This window comes from Nannospalax galili, unplaced genomic scaffold (genome assembly GCF_000622305.1).
Source record: "Nannospalax galili isolate Female #2095 unplaced genomic scaffold, S.galili_v1.0 scaffold891, whole genome shotgun sequence".
Classification (NCBI taxonomy): Eukaryota; Metazoa; Chordata; class Mammalia; order Rodentia; family Spalacidae; genus Nannospalax; species Nannospalax galili.
The window spans coordinates 188,929-209,971 of NW_008330576.1; the positions used below are offsets into that span (position 1 = coordinate 188,929).

The 21,043-nt window shown below is 39.5% G+C and overlaps 1 protein-coding gene across 5 annotated transcripts in view; it reads right to left on the bottom strand.

Annotated features, from left to right (window-relative positions):
* Positions 1-21,043, bottom strand: part of Spg11 (SPG11 vesicle trafficking associated, spatacsin) — a 90,583-nt gene that overhangs the window by 48,028 nt on the left and 21,512 nt on the right. For all 5 annotated transcript variants that reach the window (XR_003846437.1, XM_017802309.2, XM_008849137.3 and 2 more), the window contains 9 exons: positions 17,591-17,723; positions 13,421-13,576; positions 12,919-13,094; positions 10,812-10,988; positions 9,874-9,945; positions 9,008-9,135; positions 7,371-7,546; positions 6,207-6,417; positions 2,532-2,735 (listed from right to left, as the gene is read on the bottom strand). Coding sequence is in view for 4 of the 5 variants with exons in the window: in XM_017802309.2 (XP_017657798.2) it covers positions 2,532-2,735; positions 6,207-6,417; positions 7,371-7,546; positions 9,008-9,135; positions 9,874-9,945; positions 10,812-10,988; positions 12,919-13,094; positions 13,421-13,576; positions 17,591-17,723 (1,433 nt within the window). In the remaining variant the exon portion in view is untranslated. The remainder of the gene's footprint in view (positions 1-2,531; positions 2,736-6,206; positions 6,418-7,370; positions 7,547-9,007; positions 9,136-9,873; positions 9,946-10,811; positions 10,989-12,918; positions 13,095-13,420; positions 13,577-17,590; positions 17,724-21,043) is intronic.

Genomic DNA, 21,043 nt, shown 5'->3' on the forward strand with positions numbered 1-21,043 from the left:
CTTCCGATCTGAGGCCAAAGTCAGGTGTCTTCTTCTATCACTACTTTTTGAGACAGGGTCTCCCTATGGCCCCAGCTGTCCTGGAACTCCCTATGTAGACCAGGCTGGCCTTGAATCCACAGAGATCCTCGTGCCTCTGCCTCCCGAGTGCTGGGATTAAAGGCGTGCACCACCAAGCCCAGCTTATATTTTACTACTTTTTACAACAAAAACTTTGCAGCACTTTCAACTTTGAGGTGTCTAAAAATCTTTAGATCGCTACAGAGAGACTAGAACTGAGGAGTTAAGGGTCTAGATGGTACTTAGAAATTTGGGCTTTTACTTTTAGGAGCTGGAGAGATGACTCATCAATTAAGAGCACTGGTTGCTCTTGCAGAGGACCCAGGTTTGATTCCCAGCACCCATATGATGGCTAACCATCTGTAACTCCAGTTCCAGGGGAACTGGATGCCCTCTTCTGACCTCTACAGGCACTGCATGACACTGGTGCACTCACATACATGCAGGCAATACACTCATACATATAAAATAAAAATAATAAATTTTAAAAAACCAAGAAATTAGGGCCCTTATTTTTTTTCTCTGTCACTACACTCTGGAGGAAACATTTCCAAGTACGGCCTTGATTCAAACCAGAAATAACACGCTCTTTTCAAAGCCCTGGTCTTTACTTCAGAAAAAATTTTTTTCTAAAGTTTCCTATTAGGATACTAATGTAAGCCCCAGAATCAAAAATAAAATAAATAGAAAGCTAAGTACGGTGGTACATGCCTGCAACCCCAGCATTTGGGAAGTAGTCAGGAGGATCAGCAGTTCAAGGCCAGCCTGCGTTACACAAGACCCTGTCTCAACTCTCACCTCTACCCCCACCCCAAAAAATAAATAAGAGGGGCTGAAGGAATGGCTCAGACAGTAAAGTGTCTGCTGTGTAATCCTAAATTCAGATCCCCAGTACCACATAAAATCTGAATGTGGGGGCTAGAAAGATGACAGGGGTTAAGAGCACTGGCTACTCTTGCAGAGGACCCAGGCTCAGTTCCCAGCACTCACATAATGGTTAACAACTGCTTGTAACTCTAGTTCCAGTGGATCTAACGCCCTCTTCTGTCCTCCGTGGCCACTGTATGACATGGGTGCAATTACATACATGTAGACAAAAACCCTCATGCACTTAAAAATAAATATTTAAAAAAAAAATCTGCATGTAGCACTGGACTATAATCCCAACACGGGGGAGAATGGACTGAGACAGGAGACTCTCTGGAGTCCATTGTCTGCCAATTAGCCAGTCGGTAAGCTCCAGATTCAGTGAGAGATCCTGCCACAGAAACAGGGTGGAAAATGACTGAGGAAGACACCTAGCATCAGCATCAGGCCTCCACACTTGCCCACACCAATATGTGTGGAAGCATCCACAGGCACACAAACATGCACACACACTTAATATATTAAAGACTACATTTACGGTTATTACTGACACAATAACAATTAGCAATGGCCATACACAGGATTCTACAGGTTGATATAAACTGATGGCAGTATATATACTCATGCATGTAGTTTTATCTACATAAACATAAGTTTTGAACTACTCTATCTTACAATGACTATGAAATTAAAGGGTTTTTGTTTGTTTGTTTTTGGTCTTTTTGAGACATGGTTTCCCTGTAGCCCCAGTTGGCCTAGAACTTGCTATCACTATGTAGACCAGGCTGACCTTGAATTCACAGAGATCCACCTGACTGCATCCTGAGTGTTGGGATTAAAGGCATATACCACCATACCTTACTTGAAATTAAAGATTTTTTAGAATTCTCTTGGCAATAAGGAATGAAAAACTCCAAGTGAATTATTATAATCTAGGCCAAGTGTGGTGGCAAGCCTTTAAACCCAGGACTTGGGAGGCAGAGGCAGGCAGATCTCTTGTGAGTTCAAGGCCAGCCTGGTCTACAAAGTGAGTTCCAGGCCAGCTGAGGCTATAAGGAGACCCTGTATGTATCAAAAAGACCAAAAATAAAATAAAAATTATTATAATCTTCCACTCTTAAATTTTTTAAAGCACGCCTTTCATTTTATTATTGTATTTTTTCATGCAATGCAGATGATTAAATTTATGACTTCGCACATGACAGACAAGTGCTTTGCCACTGACAGACATCCCCACACATATCATTTTATTCTAATCTCAAGTTACTCAAAAGGTTAATAAGATGTTACAGAATTATTATCAATAAAAACCACACATGCATTTAGTTGAATGTAGTACTAAAGTAAAACATGTACCAAGTTTTGGAGTAGAAGAAACCACTTCAAAAAGATGAGTATCTTAATGCTTATTACTTTCTCAAAAAGCAGTTCAGGTAGGCAAGGCACAGTGATGCACCCCAGTAATTCCAGCACTTAGAAGGTAAAACAGGAGGAACAAGAGTCTAAGGTCATCCTGATACCCTATCTCAAACCTCTCACCACTCCAAAAGCAGTGCAGAATAGTTTAGGAAAGAGGAAATGTGAAATTAACTCTCAGTACTCACTTATAATAGTCAAGATAGACATACAGAAGATGCTGCAGATTGTGCTCCAAACAGTACAGAATGAAGCGAGAATGGAAATCCCAACCTTCTTTGGATTTGTAGTTTTGAACAGGGAGAGTATCTTGTATTATGCCCCCAATACGGCTCAGTCTCTGGAGGAAGAGCTCAAAGTCTTCTAGCTCAGATGTAAGAAAAATGCCACACCTAAGAGGCAAAGTTTAAGAGATGAGAAGTTAAAAACTGCTAGGTTCAGAAAAGACCAAATCACTTCCACTGTTTAAAATCTCAACTACTTAAAAATATGTATAACTGAAGGCTGCTACATCTTACTCTATAAATATGCTCTAAGACAGTTTTTGTCTAGTTTCCCATAAATGTTTCTTTTTATACCATTGTAGTATTTAATGTAGTAGTTATTAGTTTCAAATTATATTTGATATTCAAAAGCCTAACATGAACTATCCTTTTCTGTTGATTTTGGTTGGAACTGTATAGCCCAGTGTGGCTCCAAAATATCCACAAAAATCTCTAAGAAACTCCAGCAGTTTAAATAAACCAACTACTAAACAAGGAGAGCAATTTGCATTTAAATATTACTTTTAATAAATTTACTGCCAAACACATCACATAAACCACACAAAAGATTATGGGAAAATACATAGGAAGTGTAAAGAAATGCAATGTAACCACCACCCAGATTACAGAAAATTTTATGTGGGAAGCTGTTGTTATCCCTTTCTACTGCATGCCCCCAGAGCTAACTGATATCCTGGCTTGATTTTCATGATTAACTATTCCCTTTTATTCATAGTTTTACAACCTAAAACCAACCTCAAGTAATGGTTTTTGTCTACTTTGAGCTTTACATAAAAGGGAACATAGGGAATGCAGTTAATTTTTTTTTTTTTTTTTTGGTCTTTTTGAGACAGGGTCTCCCTACAGCCCCAGTTGTCCTGGAACTCACTATGTAGACCAGGCTGGTCTCTGAACTCACAGAGATCCGCTTGCCTCTGCCTCCCAAGTGCTAGGATCAAAGGCGTGCACCACCACGCCTGGCAAGAATGCAGTATTCTTTACCCTATTTCTCCAACTTGATGCTGAACAATTTACCCATGGCAATGCCCTTGGCTACATTTCCTTAGTTTTTATGTAACAGTATGCCATTGTATGATTATATTTTATTGTATCTTTGTGGATCATTTAAGCTGTTCCTACATTTTGGATAAAATAAATTCATGTTTCTATGATTACAAAGAGAAAGAACATCTTTTCCTATGTTTACTGGCCATCTGTGCGTCTTTTCGGTCAAATACCCAGGTGCTTGTGCAAGGATGCCTCTCCTCAGACCCCAGCTTTGCTCTTCACCCTGCCCTGTGTTCTTGGTCATGTGTCTGGCCTATATAAACTCTATTACCCTCTGGCTTATGCTGTGATTAGCCCTATAGGAGGGCCCCATCAGGAGACAAGAGTTAGAAAGAAGGGAAGACAGCAATAGGCTGGCTGTGCACTGGGGGACTACAAATTGGCTGACACCTTCTTTAAGGGTCAACACTCCTGACAAGAAGTTCTCTTTGCAGTAACTGTTATTCCTTGCTGCTTGAGACTGAGAAAGTATACTGTACTCCCAAGATCATGGAGTTATATAGTCTCTTTCTTTCAAGATTTTATAGTTTCATATTTGAAATTTAAGTTTTAAAATCTCCACAGAAATGATTTAATGTCCATTTCCCCCATTCAGCTGTTGTATTATCACAGTCCTATTTGCTGAAAAGACCATTCTTTCTCCAGTGTTCTGAAGGTACCTCTGTCACACATAAACTGACCACACAGGAACAGGTCTGTTTCTGTTCTTACTCTGTTTCGCCTACTATTTTATTTTTATTTTATTTATTTTTATTTTATGTATATGAGTGTATTGTCTGCATGTGTGTAAGTGCATGTGTATAAGTTCACCCATGTCATGCAGTGCCTCCATAGGCCAGAAGAGGGTGTCAGGTCCCCTGGAACTGGGTTATGGTCAGTTGTTAGCTACCATGTGGGTGCTGGGATTAGAACCCAGGTCTTCTGCAAGAGCAGCCAGTGCTCTTAACTGCAAAGCGATCTCTCCAGCCCCCTCCTTACTAGTTTAATTGCTGAAGTTTTTAAAATAAATTTTGCTGTTAGGACAATTTCTTTTTATGGATCTTCTTGATTTTTTGCATATAAATATTTTCCCATATAAATATTTAAAATCAGCTTGTTGTAATAAACACACACACACACACACACACACACACACAATAAAATTGTTACTGAGACCACACTACACCTCTATACTTAAGGAGCTTTGGAGGAACTAACAGCAGGCCTTTCTTGTTCCAAATCAACAGAGAATACTTGCTATGCTTATCTTGTTTTCTGAATCTAACAGAACAGTATGAGTTTCCCATTTTAATATGTCTATATAATAAATATAATGAATTTATTAAGTTTCTTAATGTTAAATCACAGACATATTTTTAAACAATCAAATGCTAAGGGAAAATATTCTGAACATACAAATTCTACAATATCTTATTTTTAGTGAATAAGAAGACCATTTAATGCAAGGGAAAAAATAGTGACTAGAAAATCAGCAGTTAAAGGATTCAAGTCTATAAGTGGTTGAGGCAATGCACTTAACTTTTCAAGATCTGACTCTGCATCTTTAAGCCAGGGAGATCCAAATAACATAAGTACATCCCCAGCAAGTATAAAAAGAAAGTATTATATATTGAATAAGTGTAAGAAACATGGTGATACACATACTACCAACTTTCCTCTGAGTGTTTCAGGAGCTTAGGAAGACAGAATAGATTGAGCCATATGAAACTTGATATTCAACTATTTTTGACCCACAGAAATGTCAAGCTCATATGGTTCAAGCTAACAGAATTATTTTTAGAAATGAATTAAAGTTCAAAATCTTGGCTTTCCCTCTGTATTTTGCTTCAAGGCCACTTGTAGCACATGAGAGCAGTGATAATGGAGAAGCCTGGGAAACCATTGCAGAACACCTCCTCATGGGGTATTCTAGTCTCAGCTCTTGCCACTTGCTCCTTGTAGCTCTAATGGCAATTCTATATCAGAGAATACTACATAGTAAGTTCCAGGCCAATCTGGGCTACCTAGCAAGACCATCTCAAAACAAAACAACAGAAAGTATGAAATGCTTTAGGAAGAACCTACAAATAGAATTTGAGAATCTGTTTACCACACTGTGATAATAAAGGCAAATGAGATGATTTTTTTTTTTTTTTTTTTTGGTCTTTTTGAGACAGGGTCTCCCTGTAGCCCCAGCTGTCCTGGAACTCACTGTGTAGACCACGCTGGCCTCCAACTCACAGAGATCCGCCTGCCTCTGCCTCCCAAGTACTGGGATTAAAGGTGCGTGCCACTACGCCTGGCTAAATGAGATGATTTTAAAACATCAGCTTAAGATAATACCCTTAAATTTTATATTATGAAACAATATTGCACTGGATTATGAAACTCAAAGACAATAAATCACATGGGTGTTCACACATTCTTTTTGCAGCACTAGACTCCAACCTAGGACTCTGCACATGCTAGGCAAGCACTCTTCCCCTCACCATTATGTTTTATTACTTTTCCTTTTATTCTTCCCACTGGACATTATTTCTATAGTTATAGTACCTGGCCAGCTTATCTAAAATTTCATTCCTCATATAATTGTTGCAGCAAGTATTCTGATCAATAACATCAACAGTAAGAGGAGGCCATTTGTTCTGCTGAAGTGACATGGTTTCCTGGGCTTGAAATTCTTCAATCCACAAGGTAATGCTTAGCCTATCATGGTGAGCTGTGAGGTAGCTCCAGAGGGCTTCTGGGGAATATGATTTGTATTCTACATAAAGAACAAAACACATTTTAAAAGAGTAGTGAATTATGATTACTGACATGTAACTTAATACAGAAATATTACTGAGTAAATACAACAATCTGGACATATTCAGATCATATGTGAATTATTCAGGTCCTCTAATCTTCTACAGTTTTCTTCTTCTGCTTTGTTCATTTCATAATCAATACCACAGAGAGAGGAAGAGCTCAGTGTTGCTCATCACTAATGGTGAGAATGAATGGGTACTATAAGCTATGCATTTCACCTATCAGTTCCACCCTCTTCTTTCCTCCTTTTTGGTCAAAAAAACTTAGGCTACAACAGTAAACATTAATTTGATTCTGTTCATCACTGTCAGTTATTCTCCAGAGCCCTGGTATGATGGCTAATCTCCAAAATCAAAAGCTATTTCAAAAAAACAAAGAATGCCGGGACTGGAGAGATGGCTCAGTGGTTAAGAGCCCTGGCTGCTCTTGCAGAGGACCCAAGTTCAATTCCCAGCACCCATGGGAATCGGTCAGCTAACGTGTCAGCTAACAACCAGTTAGCTGAACCCGACACCCTCCAGTTCTAGTGGAACCCAACACCCTCTTCTGTCCTCCATGGGCACTGCATGACATGGGGACAGGGGTGCACTTACATACATGCAGGCAAGACATTCATATACATGAAATAAAAATAATAAAATATATTTTTAAAAAACAAAGAAAGTCAACCTAAAGCTGTGATGAAAACTTTTAGCCTTATGCCTTTTCTCTTTCAGCACCACATTGTAAATTCATTACAAAAACTTTGGAATAAGCAAGAGGGTCTTAATGCAATGACTGAATTTTAAGAAAAGTGAACATTTTCCCTAAAAAGGAATTCTAAAATAGAAACCCCCAAATACCAAAAACACTAATGTCTAACTTAGTTCTCATTAAATACACTCATATTTCGGGTGCCCATGTACTTGCCTTCTGGATTTGTCCTGGGAAGGAGGATACGATCTTGGGTTGGTTGATCCCACCAGTGAGCCCAATTTAATGCAATTCTATGGTCCTGCTGGTCAAATTCATCCTTATGATCATATTTGAGGACTGTGTTCAAGAGAGATTCATGCTTGAAAAAATCTTGTTCCTTTATCCAATACCTAAAACAGTGACATTTTCTTTTTATCTGCTCTGAAGGAATATACATTTTTAAGATTTATTTTTATTCATGTATATGTGAGTGTCTATATGCCATATGTGTGTGGGTGCCTGAAAAGGACTGGTGGATCCCCTAAAACTGGAATAACAGATGATTGTGAGCTACCTAATATAGGTCCTAACAACAGAACTCAGGTCCTCTGAAAGAATACAGTGTTCTTAACTACTGAGCCTCTCTCCAGCCCTGGTAATATACAATTCTGATTATAAATGCGTAAGTGAGAGGAAATGTCTAATTCTCTTCTTTAAGATGCAAATTTTGCTGTGTGGTGGTGGTTCATGCCCTTAATCCCAGGCCTGTGGAAGCAGAGGTAGGTGGATCTCTGTGAATCCCAGGCCTGTGGAAGCAGAGGTAGGTGGATCTCTGTGACCAAGGCCAATCTGATCTATACAGGGAATTCTAGGGCAGCTAGTGTTACACAGTGGGACTCAGTCTCAAAACACCAAAAAAGGGTCTGGAGAGATGGCTCAGCCCTTAAGAACACTTGCTGGTCTTCCAGAGGACCCGGGTTCAATTCCCAGAACCCACATGGCAGCTAACAATTGTCCATAACTCCAGTTCCAGGGGATCCAACACCCTCTTCAGGCTTCCAAAGGCATTACACACAACACAGGTGGTGTACTTACATACATGCAAGCAAAACACTCATATACATAAAATTAAAAAAATTTAAAAAAAACAACCGTGTGTGTGTGTGTGTGTGTGTGTGTGTGTGTACACCTTTAGTCCCAGCACTCAGGAGGCAAAGGTAGGCAGATCTCCATGAGTTCAAGGTCAACCTGGTCTACATAGTGAGTTCCAGGCAGCTGAGGCTACAGGGAGACCCTGTCTCAAAAAAGACCAAAATTAAATAAAAAAAACAAAAATAAAAAACCCACACACAAAATATAGATGTATATGGGGCTGGAGAGATGACTCAGAGGATAAGAGCAGTAGCTATTCTTGTAGAGGACCCAAGTTCGATTCCCAACTCCAGTTCCAGGGGATCCAAAGCCCTCTTCTGACCTCCATGGGCAGTGCACAACACAAGTGCACTTACACACATGCAGGCAATACACTCATACACATAAAAATAAAATATTAAAAAAATATACACACACACACATACACACTCTTCTTGAGGAATATACACTTAGTTCCACATAAGAAAGTTGTGCTCAAGTCAGGTGTGGTGACGCATGCCTTTAGTCCCAGCACTCAGGAGGCAGAGGCAAGCAGGTCTCTGTGAGTTCAAGGTCAGCCTGGTCTACATAGTGACTTCTAGGCTAGCTGGGGCTACAGGGAGACCCTGTGTCAAAAAGACAAAAAAAAAAAAAAAAAAGTTGTGCTCATAATTATTGCAAACTAAATGTTACCTATGTTACCTACAATACTCTTCCATTATTATCACTAATGAACCCACCTGGGAAAGGACTGGATCTGCATATTTTCTTGGAAATGTCCTGAATAAACCTTCTCAACTTGATGAACAAAGTCTATAGTTCTTTTTTCTTTTTCAGAAAAATACTTTTTTTCTTTTAAAATTTCAACCTTGAATAAAAAGTAATTAGAGCAGTGACCTCACAAAAATCAAGAACATTTGTAAAACAAAGGTCATGAAATAAAATGTCATTTAGAAATTGTACTCTGGGTGGGGAAGCATCCAGTGCAAGCTAAAAGCCTTGGGTTTGCTCCACAACACCACAAAGAAAGTTGGAGGAAGGAGGGAAGAGAGAAGAGGGAGGAGTGGAGATTATATTTTGCATTAAAATTTTGATTGTTTTCATTTTATGTGTATAAGTGTTTTGCCTGTGTGTATGCAGGTGCACCACATGTGTGCAGTGCCCACGGAGGCCAGAAGGGGGTAACAGATCCCCTGGAACTGGAGTTACAGAAACTTAATAGCTACCACATGGGTTCTGGGAACTGAAACTCTGGAAGAGCGACAAGTGCTCGTTAACTGAGCACTGAGTCATTTTGCCAGCTTCACATTTTGCAGTTTTGAAGTTAATACATATTCACATGAATCTGCCTTTGCCATAATCATTTAAAAAGGACTGCCATACTGTTACCTACTATATGAAAATCATTCATTTTTAAGTTTTTCTTACAAAATTTTCACAAAGACATTCTTAAAAAATGTACATAATAGCCAGACATGGTGATCCATGCCTGTTATCCCAGCATTCAGGAAGCTAAGAGAACAGGATCAAGGACTGAAGGTCAGCTTGGACTACAGAGCAAGACCCTGTCTCAACGTGAAAAAGAGGAAGTCTCATCTTTACCTACCAAAAAGTCCCGTGTATTTTTGTCAGTTGTATAGAAGCATATCTTGAGTAACTGATCTTTCACATCAAAACCCTAGAATGCAGAAAAAATTTTAAACTTACACTTTGTAATGGAAGTGTTTGAACTTTAATAAGTTAGATGCATATACCCTACTACAGACATACATATCATACCTTTTCTGCTCTTGGGAATATTCATTTCCCACATCAATTGTATTTTTTTTCTGTTTGTCCCTAAAGTAATAAACATTTTTCTAGAGCAAAGGCAACACAGAGAACAATTTATAATAATACCAGACTACCAGAAAACCAAGACTACAATGAACTGCTATGGTAATTTACTTGAAACAAAAGGCTGACATAAACAAAAATCCCTTATATGTTTCATTCCTCTGTATTTTCACAAAGTTGTCACGGACAAGACCCCAAACATTTAGATCAGGACCAAATTTTAGTTTAGCCCAGGAACCCTACTTCTAGGACTTCTCTCATCAAATGAAGCAAAACCAGGCAACATGAAGTTAAGTCAGGACACAATCCATCAGAAAGCTCAAATGCAGATATGAGGATATAAGGAATATAGAATGTTCTCCAACAAATACGGAGTTCCTACGCATGCAATGCCATGTGTGAAGTCTTCTATGAAAATCAAATCTCAGGGTATGGTGGTATATGTTGATAATCTCAGTACTTGAGAGGCTGAATTCAGCCTGGGCTACACCGTGAGATACCCCCCCCAACACCCTGTCTCAAAACACAAAAACAAGAGATACCAGGTATGGTGGCACATGCCTATAATCCCAACACTCTAAGGATGAGACAGGAGAATTACTCAAGTTTGAGGTCAGTTTTGGTTACATAGTGAGTTCTTGGCAATCCTGTGCTACAGAGAGTCTGTCTCAAAAATAAGGGGAAGGGGGGCTCTCTTATACCACTTACCATATTCTTCAAAAGTATGGAGGCTTCTTTTATATTGCTCTTCTTTAAACTGTTGAAGACCAAATCTAGGCCCATCCTAATCAATTCCTCTAGTCTTTGAGCTGAATGACTGGTAATCCTGAAGAAAGTTTGTGCCTCTGGTATTTTGTTATTTAAAATGGCATTGGCAATAATTTCCTAGGAAAAATAAGAAAAGTATAAGTCTCTTAACTCCTTATTTTCTTATTATGATTATCAATATGGAACTTATACATGCATTAGATACCTACTAAGGGACCTTTATTAAAAATCTACCTCTAGACTTGAGATATATGAAATTGTCTAAAACAGAACCTGCTGCCTAGGACCTCACAATCTTTTGGAAGATGAAAATAAAGAACTGACTCTAGTACTCTCTGATAAGGGAGACATAAAAGTATCCTAGGAGGTTAAGGAAGGAGCAGAAGAGATGCATCTAAATAAGAGAAACACAAAGCAGGGCAGGAGATAGACAACTTCTTAGTAAAGTGACTACTCAGGTAAAAGAATTAAAGACCAGCAAGTACTCCACATCTATACTGAAAAAGAAGACAGGTATTCAAAAACAAGAGAACATCATATGTAGAGACAACAAAAACCTGCATCAAGCCTTCAGAGAATCCCAGTTATATAGTACTATAAGATAACTGGGGGAAAGCTGGAGAGTGGCAGATGATACATGAAGGAAAAGCAGAGAGTCCTGCAGGAGCTTGTGTATGTGTGGGGTACATCCATCCGGAAACTCCCACATAGCCACTGGAAGACCTTAAAAACAAGAGACCATACTTCATACCATCAGATATATACTTTAGGATACAGTGTGGAAAACTGACCAGATGTAATTCAAGGCTGAGATACTGAGGTACCTTTACTGCAAAACAAAGACTTAAACTAAAGATCTAACTCTCAGACAGAACAGAGAGGAGGCATTCTTCCTTAACCCAGGGCTCTAGAGAAGCACAAAGGAGACCTGTAAAGGAGACAAAAGAATCAGAAAAAAAAAAGCAAGAAAAGCCAGGTGTGGTGGTGCATGCCTTTAATCCCAGCACTTGGAGGCAGAGACAGGTGGATCTCTGTGAGTTCAAGGCCAGTCTAGTCTACACAGTGAGTTCCAGGTCAGCTGGGGCTACAGGGAGACGCTGCCTCAAAAAAAAAAAAAAAAAATCAAGAAAAGTAATTTCTGGGTAGCGAAAGCAAGAGAAACAGGAAAAGTAGTCATGGTAAAGTCTCCCCATCTCCCCCTCCAACAATAGTGCTGAGAACTGCAAGACCTCAGCTCTGTTCTCTAACTGCTGGTTCTCATTATCAGCACTATCATCTCTATGGCCTTTGCAGCTCCAATCCTAATATTCTGCAAGGTGGAAGGACTCTTCAAGTCACAAAGAGGGCAGCAATTTGGGGTGAATCAGTTTATACTGTGAATAAAGAGGCAAACAGATAGATAGAAAATTTAATTGGCCAGTGCATTCATTTATAATAGGCAGGACTCAAATCCAGTACCCTTCCAACTAATGATATCACTGTAGGTAAAACACTCATACACATAAAATTTTTTAAATTAAAAGTTTCCTAAGACCTAATCACCAGTAGTAATTCAGTTTATGCAGAAGACAAGAAAAATACACGAGGCCAAAGTGCCAGGCTCTAGAGAGCATGGTGGTACAGGCCTATAATCCCAGCACTTGAGAGGCTAAGACAAGAAGATCATGAGTTTGAGTCTACCCAGGATTACAAAGCAAGTTCAAGGCTAGACTGAGATAAATAATGAGACCCTGTCTCCAAAAAAATAAAAAGTAAAACAAAGTTCCCTACCCAAGCCAGTGAAGGGGTACTGCTAGGAGAGTATGACTTAACATGGGTTTGGAGTTGGGGTTTGATCCAGGTGGCAGAGCTAGCATTCAGAGGGACAATAAACAGAATCTAGAGACAAGTTTGAAGTCATGCCCAGAGAGCCCCAAACCAGTAAAACCTAAAACCTTTGTTAAAGATTCCATATCACAATTGCATAGACTTTAAATAGCCTTTTGTCCTATGGTTTTTGTAGTTTTCTGAATCTGGCAAAAGAAATAAAATAATCACTCATATTTACCTCAAAGCTGAGTTTCTCCCATATTTTACTCTCCTTTACTGTGGAGACATTTTCATTTACATCATAGTCACCTATAGCATCTGCTGGCTTCCAAGGAAATTTTATCATAAAAGTTCGAAGTTTATTAATGTAGCTGGTCAAAATGTCCACTCCTTTCTGTAGATGTTCATCTAACTCTGAAAAACATTAATGTGCCAGTTCACGTGTGTGTGTGTGTGTGTGTGTGCGCGCGCGTGTGTGTAAACGGGGTTGGAGGGGAACACTATGATTTGTTACAAGAAATTCATGAAAACACCAAATTTTCAAACAACATACTTGAAGATTTTCTTATTCCTAGGGCTTTCTGCCAACCTTCTGAGTATTAAAACCCATTATGCTCTCTCAATTAAATTCACTTCAGCAAATGGCACTCCACTGGCATATGCTTTGTTGTGCAACAGTAGCATCTCTGTCTCTGTCTTACAAGGAATTGCATGGCCCCCTCCCTTACTGCTAGTCTTACCTTCAGTGTGAACAAAAAGTTCCTTTATTTGTTTGTTAAGGAAAGACAGTGTAAGATTAAGCAACTGTTCTGAAAAGTGTTTGCTTTGGGTTTCAGAGTCACTTTCTCTAATTGCTGAACAAAGTAAATCCAATGCTGGTGTCATTTCTTCTACATCTGAGAAACAAACAAGGAAATTAATATGGAAACACTAGACTATTCCCAATAAAATTAACACATCCAGAAACATTAAGCTGCGGTATCAAATACAAACAAGAATCAGTGCCTTCCTTTCACACAGCTTATACATTTCTATGAAGGCTTATTACCTGCAAGCTTTAATGACTCTAGTCAATAAATAGTTACCAGTATTACTACTGTTATTCTGCAGACCACCCATATCTTAAATATTGTACTTGGTGTTTTATAAACTTAGTGTTTAAGCCAGGCTTGGTGGCTCACGCCTTTAATCCCAGCACTCGGGAGGCAGAGGCAGGCAGATCTCTGTGAGTTCAAGACCAGCCTGGTCTACATAGTGAGTTCCAGGCCAGATGGGGCTACAGGGAAACCCTGTCTCAAAAAGTCCAAAAAATAAAAAAATTAAAAAATAAAATAAAAAATAAGCTTGGTGTTTATGTACATTTGCTCTTTTCAATAACCTAACAAGTAAGTGCTGCACTCCCCTTTCCACAGATGAGGAGACCGAGGTTCAAAATGAGTAAGTCACTTACCCAGGCTCATTTTGCAAGTAAATAAAATGGCAGAGTCAAAACTGAACCTAAGCCTGTTGATTCCAAAGCCACTCTAGCTGAAGGCATATGAATTAGACCTTAGAGAGAATATGTGGGGATTTTTTTCTAAGATTGGGTGACCTCCCTTAATATTATCCATTTTAAGACCATTTTTCCTATAAATTTTGTGGTTTCTTTCTTTATGTATGTACCATATTTTCATTATCCATTCATGTATTGATGGACGATTATGTTGGTTCCATTTCCTTGCTATAGTGAACAGAGCAGCAATGAACATGGGGTAAAGGTATCTCTATGGTAGGTATGAAGTTCTCTGGGTACAGCTTAGGAGTGAGATAGTTTGGTTATATGGTATTCTATTTTTCAGATTTTGAGAACCCTCCAAAATGGATTTCCATAATAGCTGCACTGATTTGTACTCCAACAACTAGTAAAGTTCCTCTTTCCCCATACCCTCACCAACATTTGTTGTCAAATTTCTTGATGACAGAATTCTGACTAGGGTAGGGTGGCATCTCTAAGTAGTTTTAATTTGCATTTACATGATTTATTGTTCCTGAACCTCAAGAAGTTAGTTAAATGCCAGGAATTTGAAAACACTGAGAAATTTGCTTTGTTTTACTATATATTATAGTTCTAAAATGTATCACTGCTGCTAAATAAATATACATTGTTTTAAAATAATAATATTCCTTAAAAAGAGAAGAGCAAGCAGGTAAGTGCAGAGGGAGGGTCAGGGAAAATTGCTGGCCATCAAATAGTACAAGTGAGTAACAGCCATACAATTGCGGTGGAACACTATGCAATACCACAATCAGGTACTCTCCTATAAATTACAGTAAAAAAAAAAACTGAAGAGCATTAAAAAAGCCCACCAATTCAAGAGGGAAGAAAATAAACCCTACAATAAAAAAAAAGGGGTAGGTGGGAATATAGCTCAGTGGTAGAGCGCTTGCCTAGCATGTACAGGATCCTAGACTTGATCCCCAGCACAACTGGGGGGGGGGGGGGGGGGAGACACGTTTTTTTTTCTGTTTCTGGTTTTGTTTATTTGCTTCTGTGTTTTCCTTCGTTTTGAGACAGGGTCTTGCTATGAAAGCCCAGCTTCTATGGCACAGGTTAGCTTTGAACTGGCAATCAATCCTCTTGTCTCACCTTCACAAATGCTGGAATTACAGGAATGCAATAGCACATATAGCTGAGAGAATGTTCTTTCAAAAGAAAATTTCCAATTCATATTCACACTGAATATTAGCCTCTCAGTGGAGAAAGACTGGGGTGTCATTTTCTCATGCAACTAGAGTGCAAATTCATAAAGCTTTTTCTAGAGGACAATTTATTAAGGCAATTTAAGAATGTACATTGTAGGCCAGGCTTGGTGGTGCATGCCTTTAATCTCAGCAGGCAGATCTCTGTGAGTTCAAGGCCAGCCTAGTGTACATAGTGAGTTCCAGGACAGCTGGGCTACAGGGAGACCCTGTCTCAAAAAAGACCAAAAAAAAAAAGGGGGGGGGGGGGGGGGGCTACAGAGATAGCTCAGTGGTTAAGAGCACTGACTGCTTTTGCAATGGACCTGGGTTTGATTCCCAGCACCCACATGGTGGCTAACACCTGTCTGTAACTCCAGTTTCAGGGCATTCGATGCCCTCTTCTGACCCTCAAGGGCACTGCACAACATGGATGCACCTACCTACATGTAGGCAATACATTCATACACATAAGAATAATAAATTTTTTTTTTTTTATCTTTTGAGACAGGGTCTCCCCGTAGCCCAGCTGTCCTGGAACTCACTATGTAGACCAGACTGGCCTTGAACTCACAGAGATCTGCCTGCCTCTGCCTCCCAAGTGCTGGGACTACAGGCGTGCACCACCACACCCGGCAATAAAATAAACAAAAAAAAGAGAATATTACATCTAGAATTTATCTCAAGTAAACAATTATACATATGTAAAATTATGCGCGCGCGCACACACACACACACACACACACACACACACACACACAAAAAAAAACACACACACACAGCATTTACACCACATTGCAAATTGTTAAAAAACAGAACCAGGGGGCTGGAGAGATGGCTCAGTGGTTAAGAACACTGTTTGTTCTTGCAGAAGACCCAGGTTCAAATCCCAGCACCCACAGGGCCGCTAACAACTGTCAGTACCTCCAGTTCCAGGGAGTTACCGACAGTTGTTAGCCTCTTCTGTCTTCCGTGGGCACTTCATGACACAGGTGCACTTACCTACATGCATGTAATACATGAATACACATAAAATAAAAATAATAAAAAGTAAAATAAAATAAAATATTTAACAAAAAACAGAACCAGGCACAGCGGTGTATGCCTATAATCCCCGCACTTGAGGAGTTGAGGTCTGAAGATCACCAGCTGGAGGCTAGCCTAGGCTGAGTTCAAGGCCAGCCTGGGTAAGACCTTGTCTCAAAAAAACTGGAATCAACCAGGTATGGTGACATAAGCCTTAATCCCAGTACTCAGATGGCAGAGGCAGATAGATCTCTGTGAGTTCAAAGTCAACCTTGTCTATATAGCAAGTTCCAGGCCAGGTGGGGCTAACAGGAGACCCTGTCTCACAAAGAACAAAAAAACAAAAACAAAAACAGAACATTAGGCTCCTTGTTTGTTACAAAGGAATGCCAAGATCTTGAATTATTGATAAAATAACAGAAAAGTATACAAGTCAGGGTAAAAATTCTTATATCCCAATCTATAACTCCACAAATCAGAAAGCCAAGCTGTCAATACAAATCTCAGGTTAATTTTCCAAATTAATTTTATTCCCTTTCACATAAAATTCTCTTCAATTTGAAGATGATCTTGTCCTTCTTTGCATACTAAAAATACAAAGAACAGTATAGGATGTACGCAATTAATGCTCAAGTTAGCCTGAGAACAGTCGTTTTCAGTGATAAGGATTGAACTGTGGGGACCCATACATGGTAGACAAGTGCTCTAACACTGAGCTACTTCCAGTGCCAAGAATGAGAATATTTATGGATTTCTGACAACCTTCTCAACTTTCCTCAAAATATATAAATCCTGTGACTGAGTTTTGGCAGGTAAAGAGTTATTAGAAAACACAGTATTAGGGCTGGAGAGATGGCTCAGTGGTTAAGAGTATGGGCTGCGCTTGCAGATGACCCAGGTTTCATTCTTAGCATCCACATGGCTGCTCACAACCACCTGTAACTCCAGTTCCAGGAGATCTGATGCCCTCTTCTGGCCTCCATAGGCACTGCATGTATGTAGCCAAAGCAGGCAAAACACACAACACATAAATAAAATTTTAAAATAAGTAATAAAACAGTAATAATTTGAAGGTGACTAAAAGTAATAAGTGTGTATATATATACATATACATATGTACATATATACACATATATATATACATATATATATAAATCTTTACTTACTTTTTAAGTATAAAAGGGATGAAAATGAATGGAACTGATCAGGCACAGAAGATTTTGAAGATGGAGTAAGAAGATTTTCCTTGCTCTTCAAGAAGAAATCCACTGTATCTAGCTGGCGATTTTCTATCCCTGCCTAAAATGCAGGGAAAATTTGGGGGAAAAAATTACTTTGGGTTAGGGGGAAGGAAGACAGACGTTTCTAAATGTGAGGCCTTAATGTGAGGAGACTACAGGGGGATGAGGCTGTATTTACTATGTACAGGTACCTGGGCTCAAGTGAGGACTCTCATAATTTTTGTCTGATTTATTCTCTGAACCATCTTTCCACCTTGGCTTATGTCAAGTTCCAAGAACAGTTTGCCTTACAGCCAATCATCCTGACAGAAGTTGAAACCACACCCTTCTCAAGGAGTAAGGTTGCCCACAGGACCCGTATAACCAGATCTAAAAAAATGAACATTCAGATCACGACTTGACCAACACTGCTTAACCACACTTCCTGGTCCTTGCCTTTGTTCTTTTCTCCTACATAAGTCCCAAACAATTGCTAGTACCTTGAAGATAAGACTTAAGACACTAATCCTCCTGTCCTGTCCTCAGTGGTGGTCACTCTGAAATCTATTCCTTTCCTGATTATCATCACTTTATTCTCTATTGATAGAATCCTCTCTCTCTCTCTCTCTCTCTCTCTCTCTCTCTCTCTCTCTCTCTCTTTTTAATTTTAGTCCTGGGAATTGAACTCAGGGCTCTGGTCATGCTAGGCAAGTGTTATACCAATGTATATTCCCAGCTCAATTGGATTCTTTTGAGCAAGTGGTTGGCTCTAGATTTTGGGACTCCTGGAATGAAACCTTCAACAGTTTCAGATTCAGTAGAAACAGGCTATTAGACTAAATACCCTTCCAGCTCTATTTTACAATTCTAAAACTTCTTATTCAAAGTTGAGTATCCTGGGATTAGTCTGACAGGAGTTATCATCTATTTGAATAAAAAATACTACAGTAGGATGATAATAAATTAACTGACCCTGGGTTCAACACCCAGTACAAATAAATAAATAAGCTGGAATGTAGTTCAATGGTAGAACATTTGCCTAGCATGCCCAAGGTCCTGAGTTTGCTCTTCGGCATCACAAAAACAGAAACAACAACAACAAAATACTCCCATTTTTTACTTAAATATCTTGTGGAGCAGAGGTAGGTCGAATGACCTAGGGAAAAAAGAAGCAAAATGCATGGCTGCTCCAAGCTGATGCAACCCCAAAGCTAAAGACACAAGACCATTCACAACCAACTGAGACCAACATCATTGACTGAAATGACCACAAATGCCCTTTGCTTCAGAGTGGTATTTCCATATTATTATCTTTGCAAAATTGCATGCTGCCACCATTGACAGCAGTGCTATTTTCTCTCTCTCTCTTTCTTTCTTTCTCTCTTTTTCTTTCTTTCTTTCCTTTCTTTTCCTTCCTTCCTTTTTTTTTTTTTTTTTTTAATTTCCTTTCCTTTCTTTCATTTTTCTTCTTTCTTTGCTGTTGTTTCCCTGCCTCCTTTTTTTTTTTTTTTTTTAAGACAGGGTCTCCCTGTAGCCCCAGCCTGGAATTCACTATGTTGACCAGGCTGGCCTTGAACTCACAGAGATTCACCTGCTTCTGCCTCCCGAGTGCTAGGATTTAAGGTGTGTGCCACCATGCTGGCCGGTAGTGCTATTTTCAACTGGAATGTGAAGTAGGCCCAGGCCCAGACTCAAGCTACCTAATCACAGTCATTAGCACAACCCATAAGGCATGTCAGGTTACCAAAGCTTTCACTACATTCAATTATATACTATGTATAGATGAAAACGCTCTGAGAGATCTGAATAAAAAGTAATCAAGTTAAAAACCGTATCACTAAAATGGAGCTACTGGGGAGATGTGATACACAGAAACACCTCATTATTGAAGATCCCTATTATGGCAAAGTCTCGAACTTTGAGCTGGTGTAACAGCAGTGCCTTGGGTGCTGCAAGGGCTTTCCTGGAGAAGGCCAACTAGTTGGTTCTGCCCACCATGAGCTAGCCAGTGACTCACCAGTCTTGTGCCTGAGTGTGATAGCAATCCTTAGCCCCAAGTCCCACCTGTCTCTTCACCTGATCTGCTGTTTACTATAAACATAATTGAAGATGGAAATTAGCTGTATTTGCAAAAGAAATAAAAATATTTGCATCAGACAGCTTGAGATACAGTTAGCATTCTTAGAGTAGTTGAGCCTCTTACTTTGCCTTAATTAAAAAATAATGTGACATGCAAATATGAAACAAAATAGAACACATTAAAGAATATAGACTCAAGTTTGTCTCTATGCCTCTGAGTCCAATAAGACCTGGATAGTCTAGTCTATCTGGTCTGGGATCATGGCCAGCACCCAATGGCACCCTCTGCTAACCTCTCTACCCAGGCTCTTACAGTCACAATTACCCTGTCCATACCAGTCTTCCACTTAACATGACAAGAGTTTTAACTCAAGACACACTCAGGTTACATACTCATATTCAAAAGAGAGGAGAAGCTGGGTGTGGTAGCACACGTCTCCAATCCCAGCATTGAGGAGGGAGGCAGGAAGATCATGAGTCCCAGGCTAGCTTAGGCTACTTAGTAAGACACTGTCTCAAAAATTAACAACAATGATAAAGGCTGGAGAAATGGCTCAGCAGTTAAAAGCACTTGCTGTTCTTGCAAAGGACCTGGGTTCAGTTCCTGATACCCACATGGTGGTTCACAACCATCCATAACTCCATTCCAGGGAATCTGATGCCCTCTTTTGACCTCTACACAGGCACTGCATGACTAGGGTACACTTACATCCAAGCAGCCAAAACACACACACATAAATAAAAATAAATAAGGCTGCAGATGGTGGTACATGCCTTTAATTCCAAAAGAGGAAGGAGGATCCCTGTGAGATCAAGATCAGTCTGGTCTCCATAGCAAGTTCTAGGCCAGCTGGGGCTTACAGGAAGACACTATCTTGATTGATTGATGACAGATAGATAGACAGACAGACAGATAGATGATAGATAGATAAATAAATAAATAAATAAATAAATAAATAAAGCCAGGTAGAGCCAGGTGTGGTAGCACATGCCTTTAATCCCAGTACTTAGGAGGGAGAGGCAGGTGATCCTTGAGAGATCAAGGCCAGCCTGGTCTACACAGAGTTCCAGGCTAGCTGGGCCTACAGGGAGACCCTGTCTCAAAAAACAAAAAACAAACAAAAACTCTACGAATAAATATATAAATACAATCTTTAAAAATTAAAAAATAGTAATAAAAGACATATATAGTCAGCTGGGCATGGTGGCACACATCTTTAATTCCAGCACTCAGGAGGCAGAGGCAGGCAGATCTCTCTGAGTTTGAGGCCAGCCTGGTCTAGATAGCTGGGGCTATAGGGAAACCTGTCTCAAAAAGAC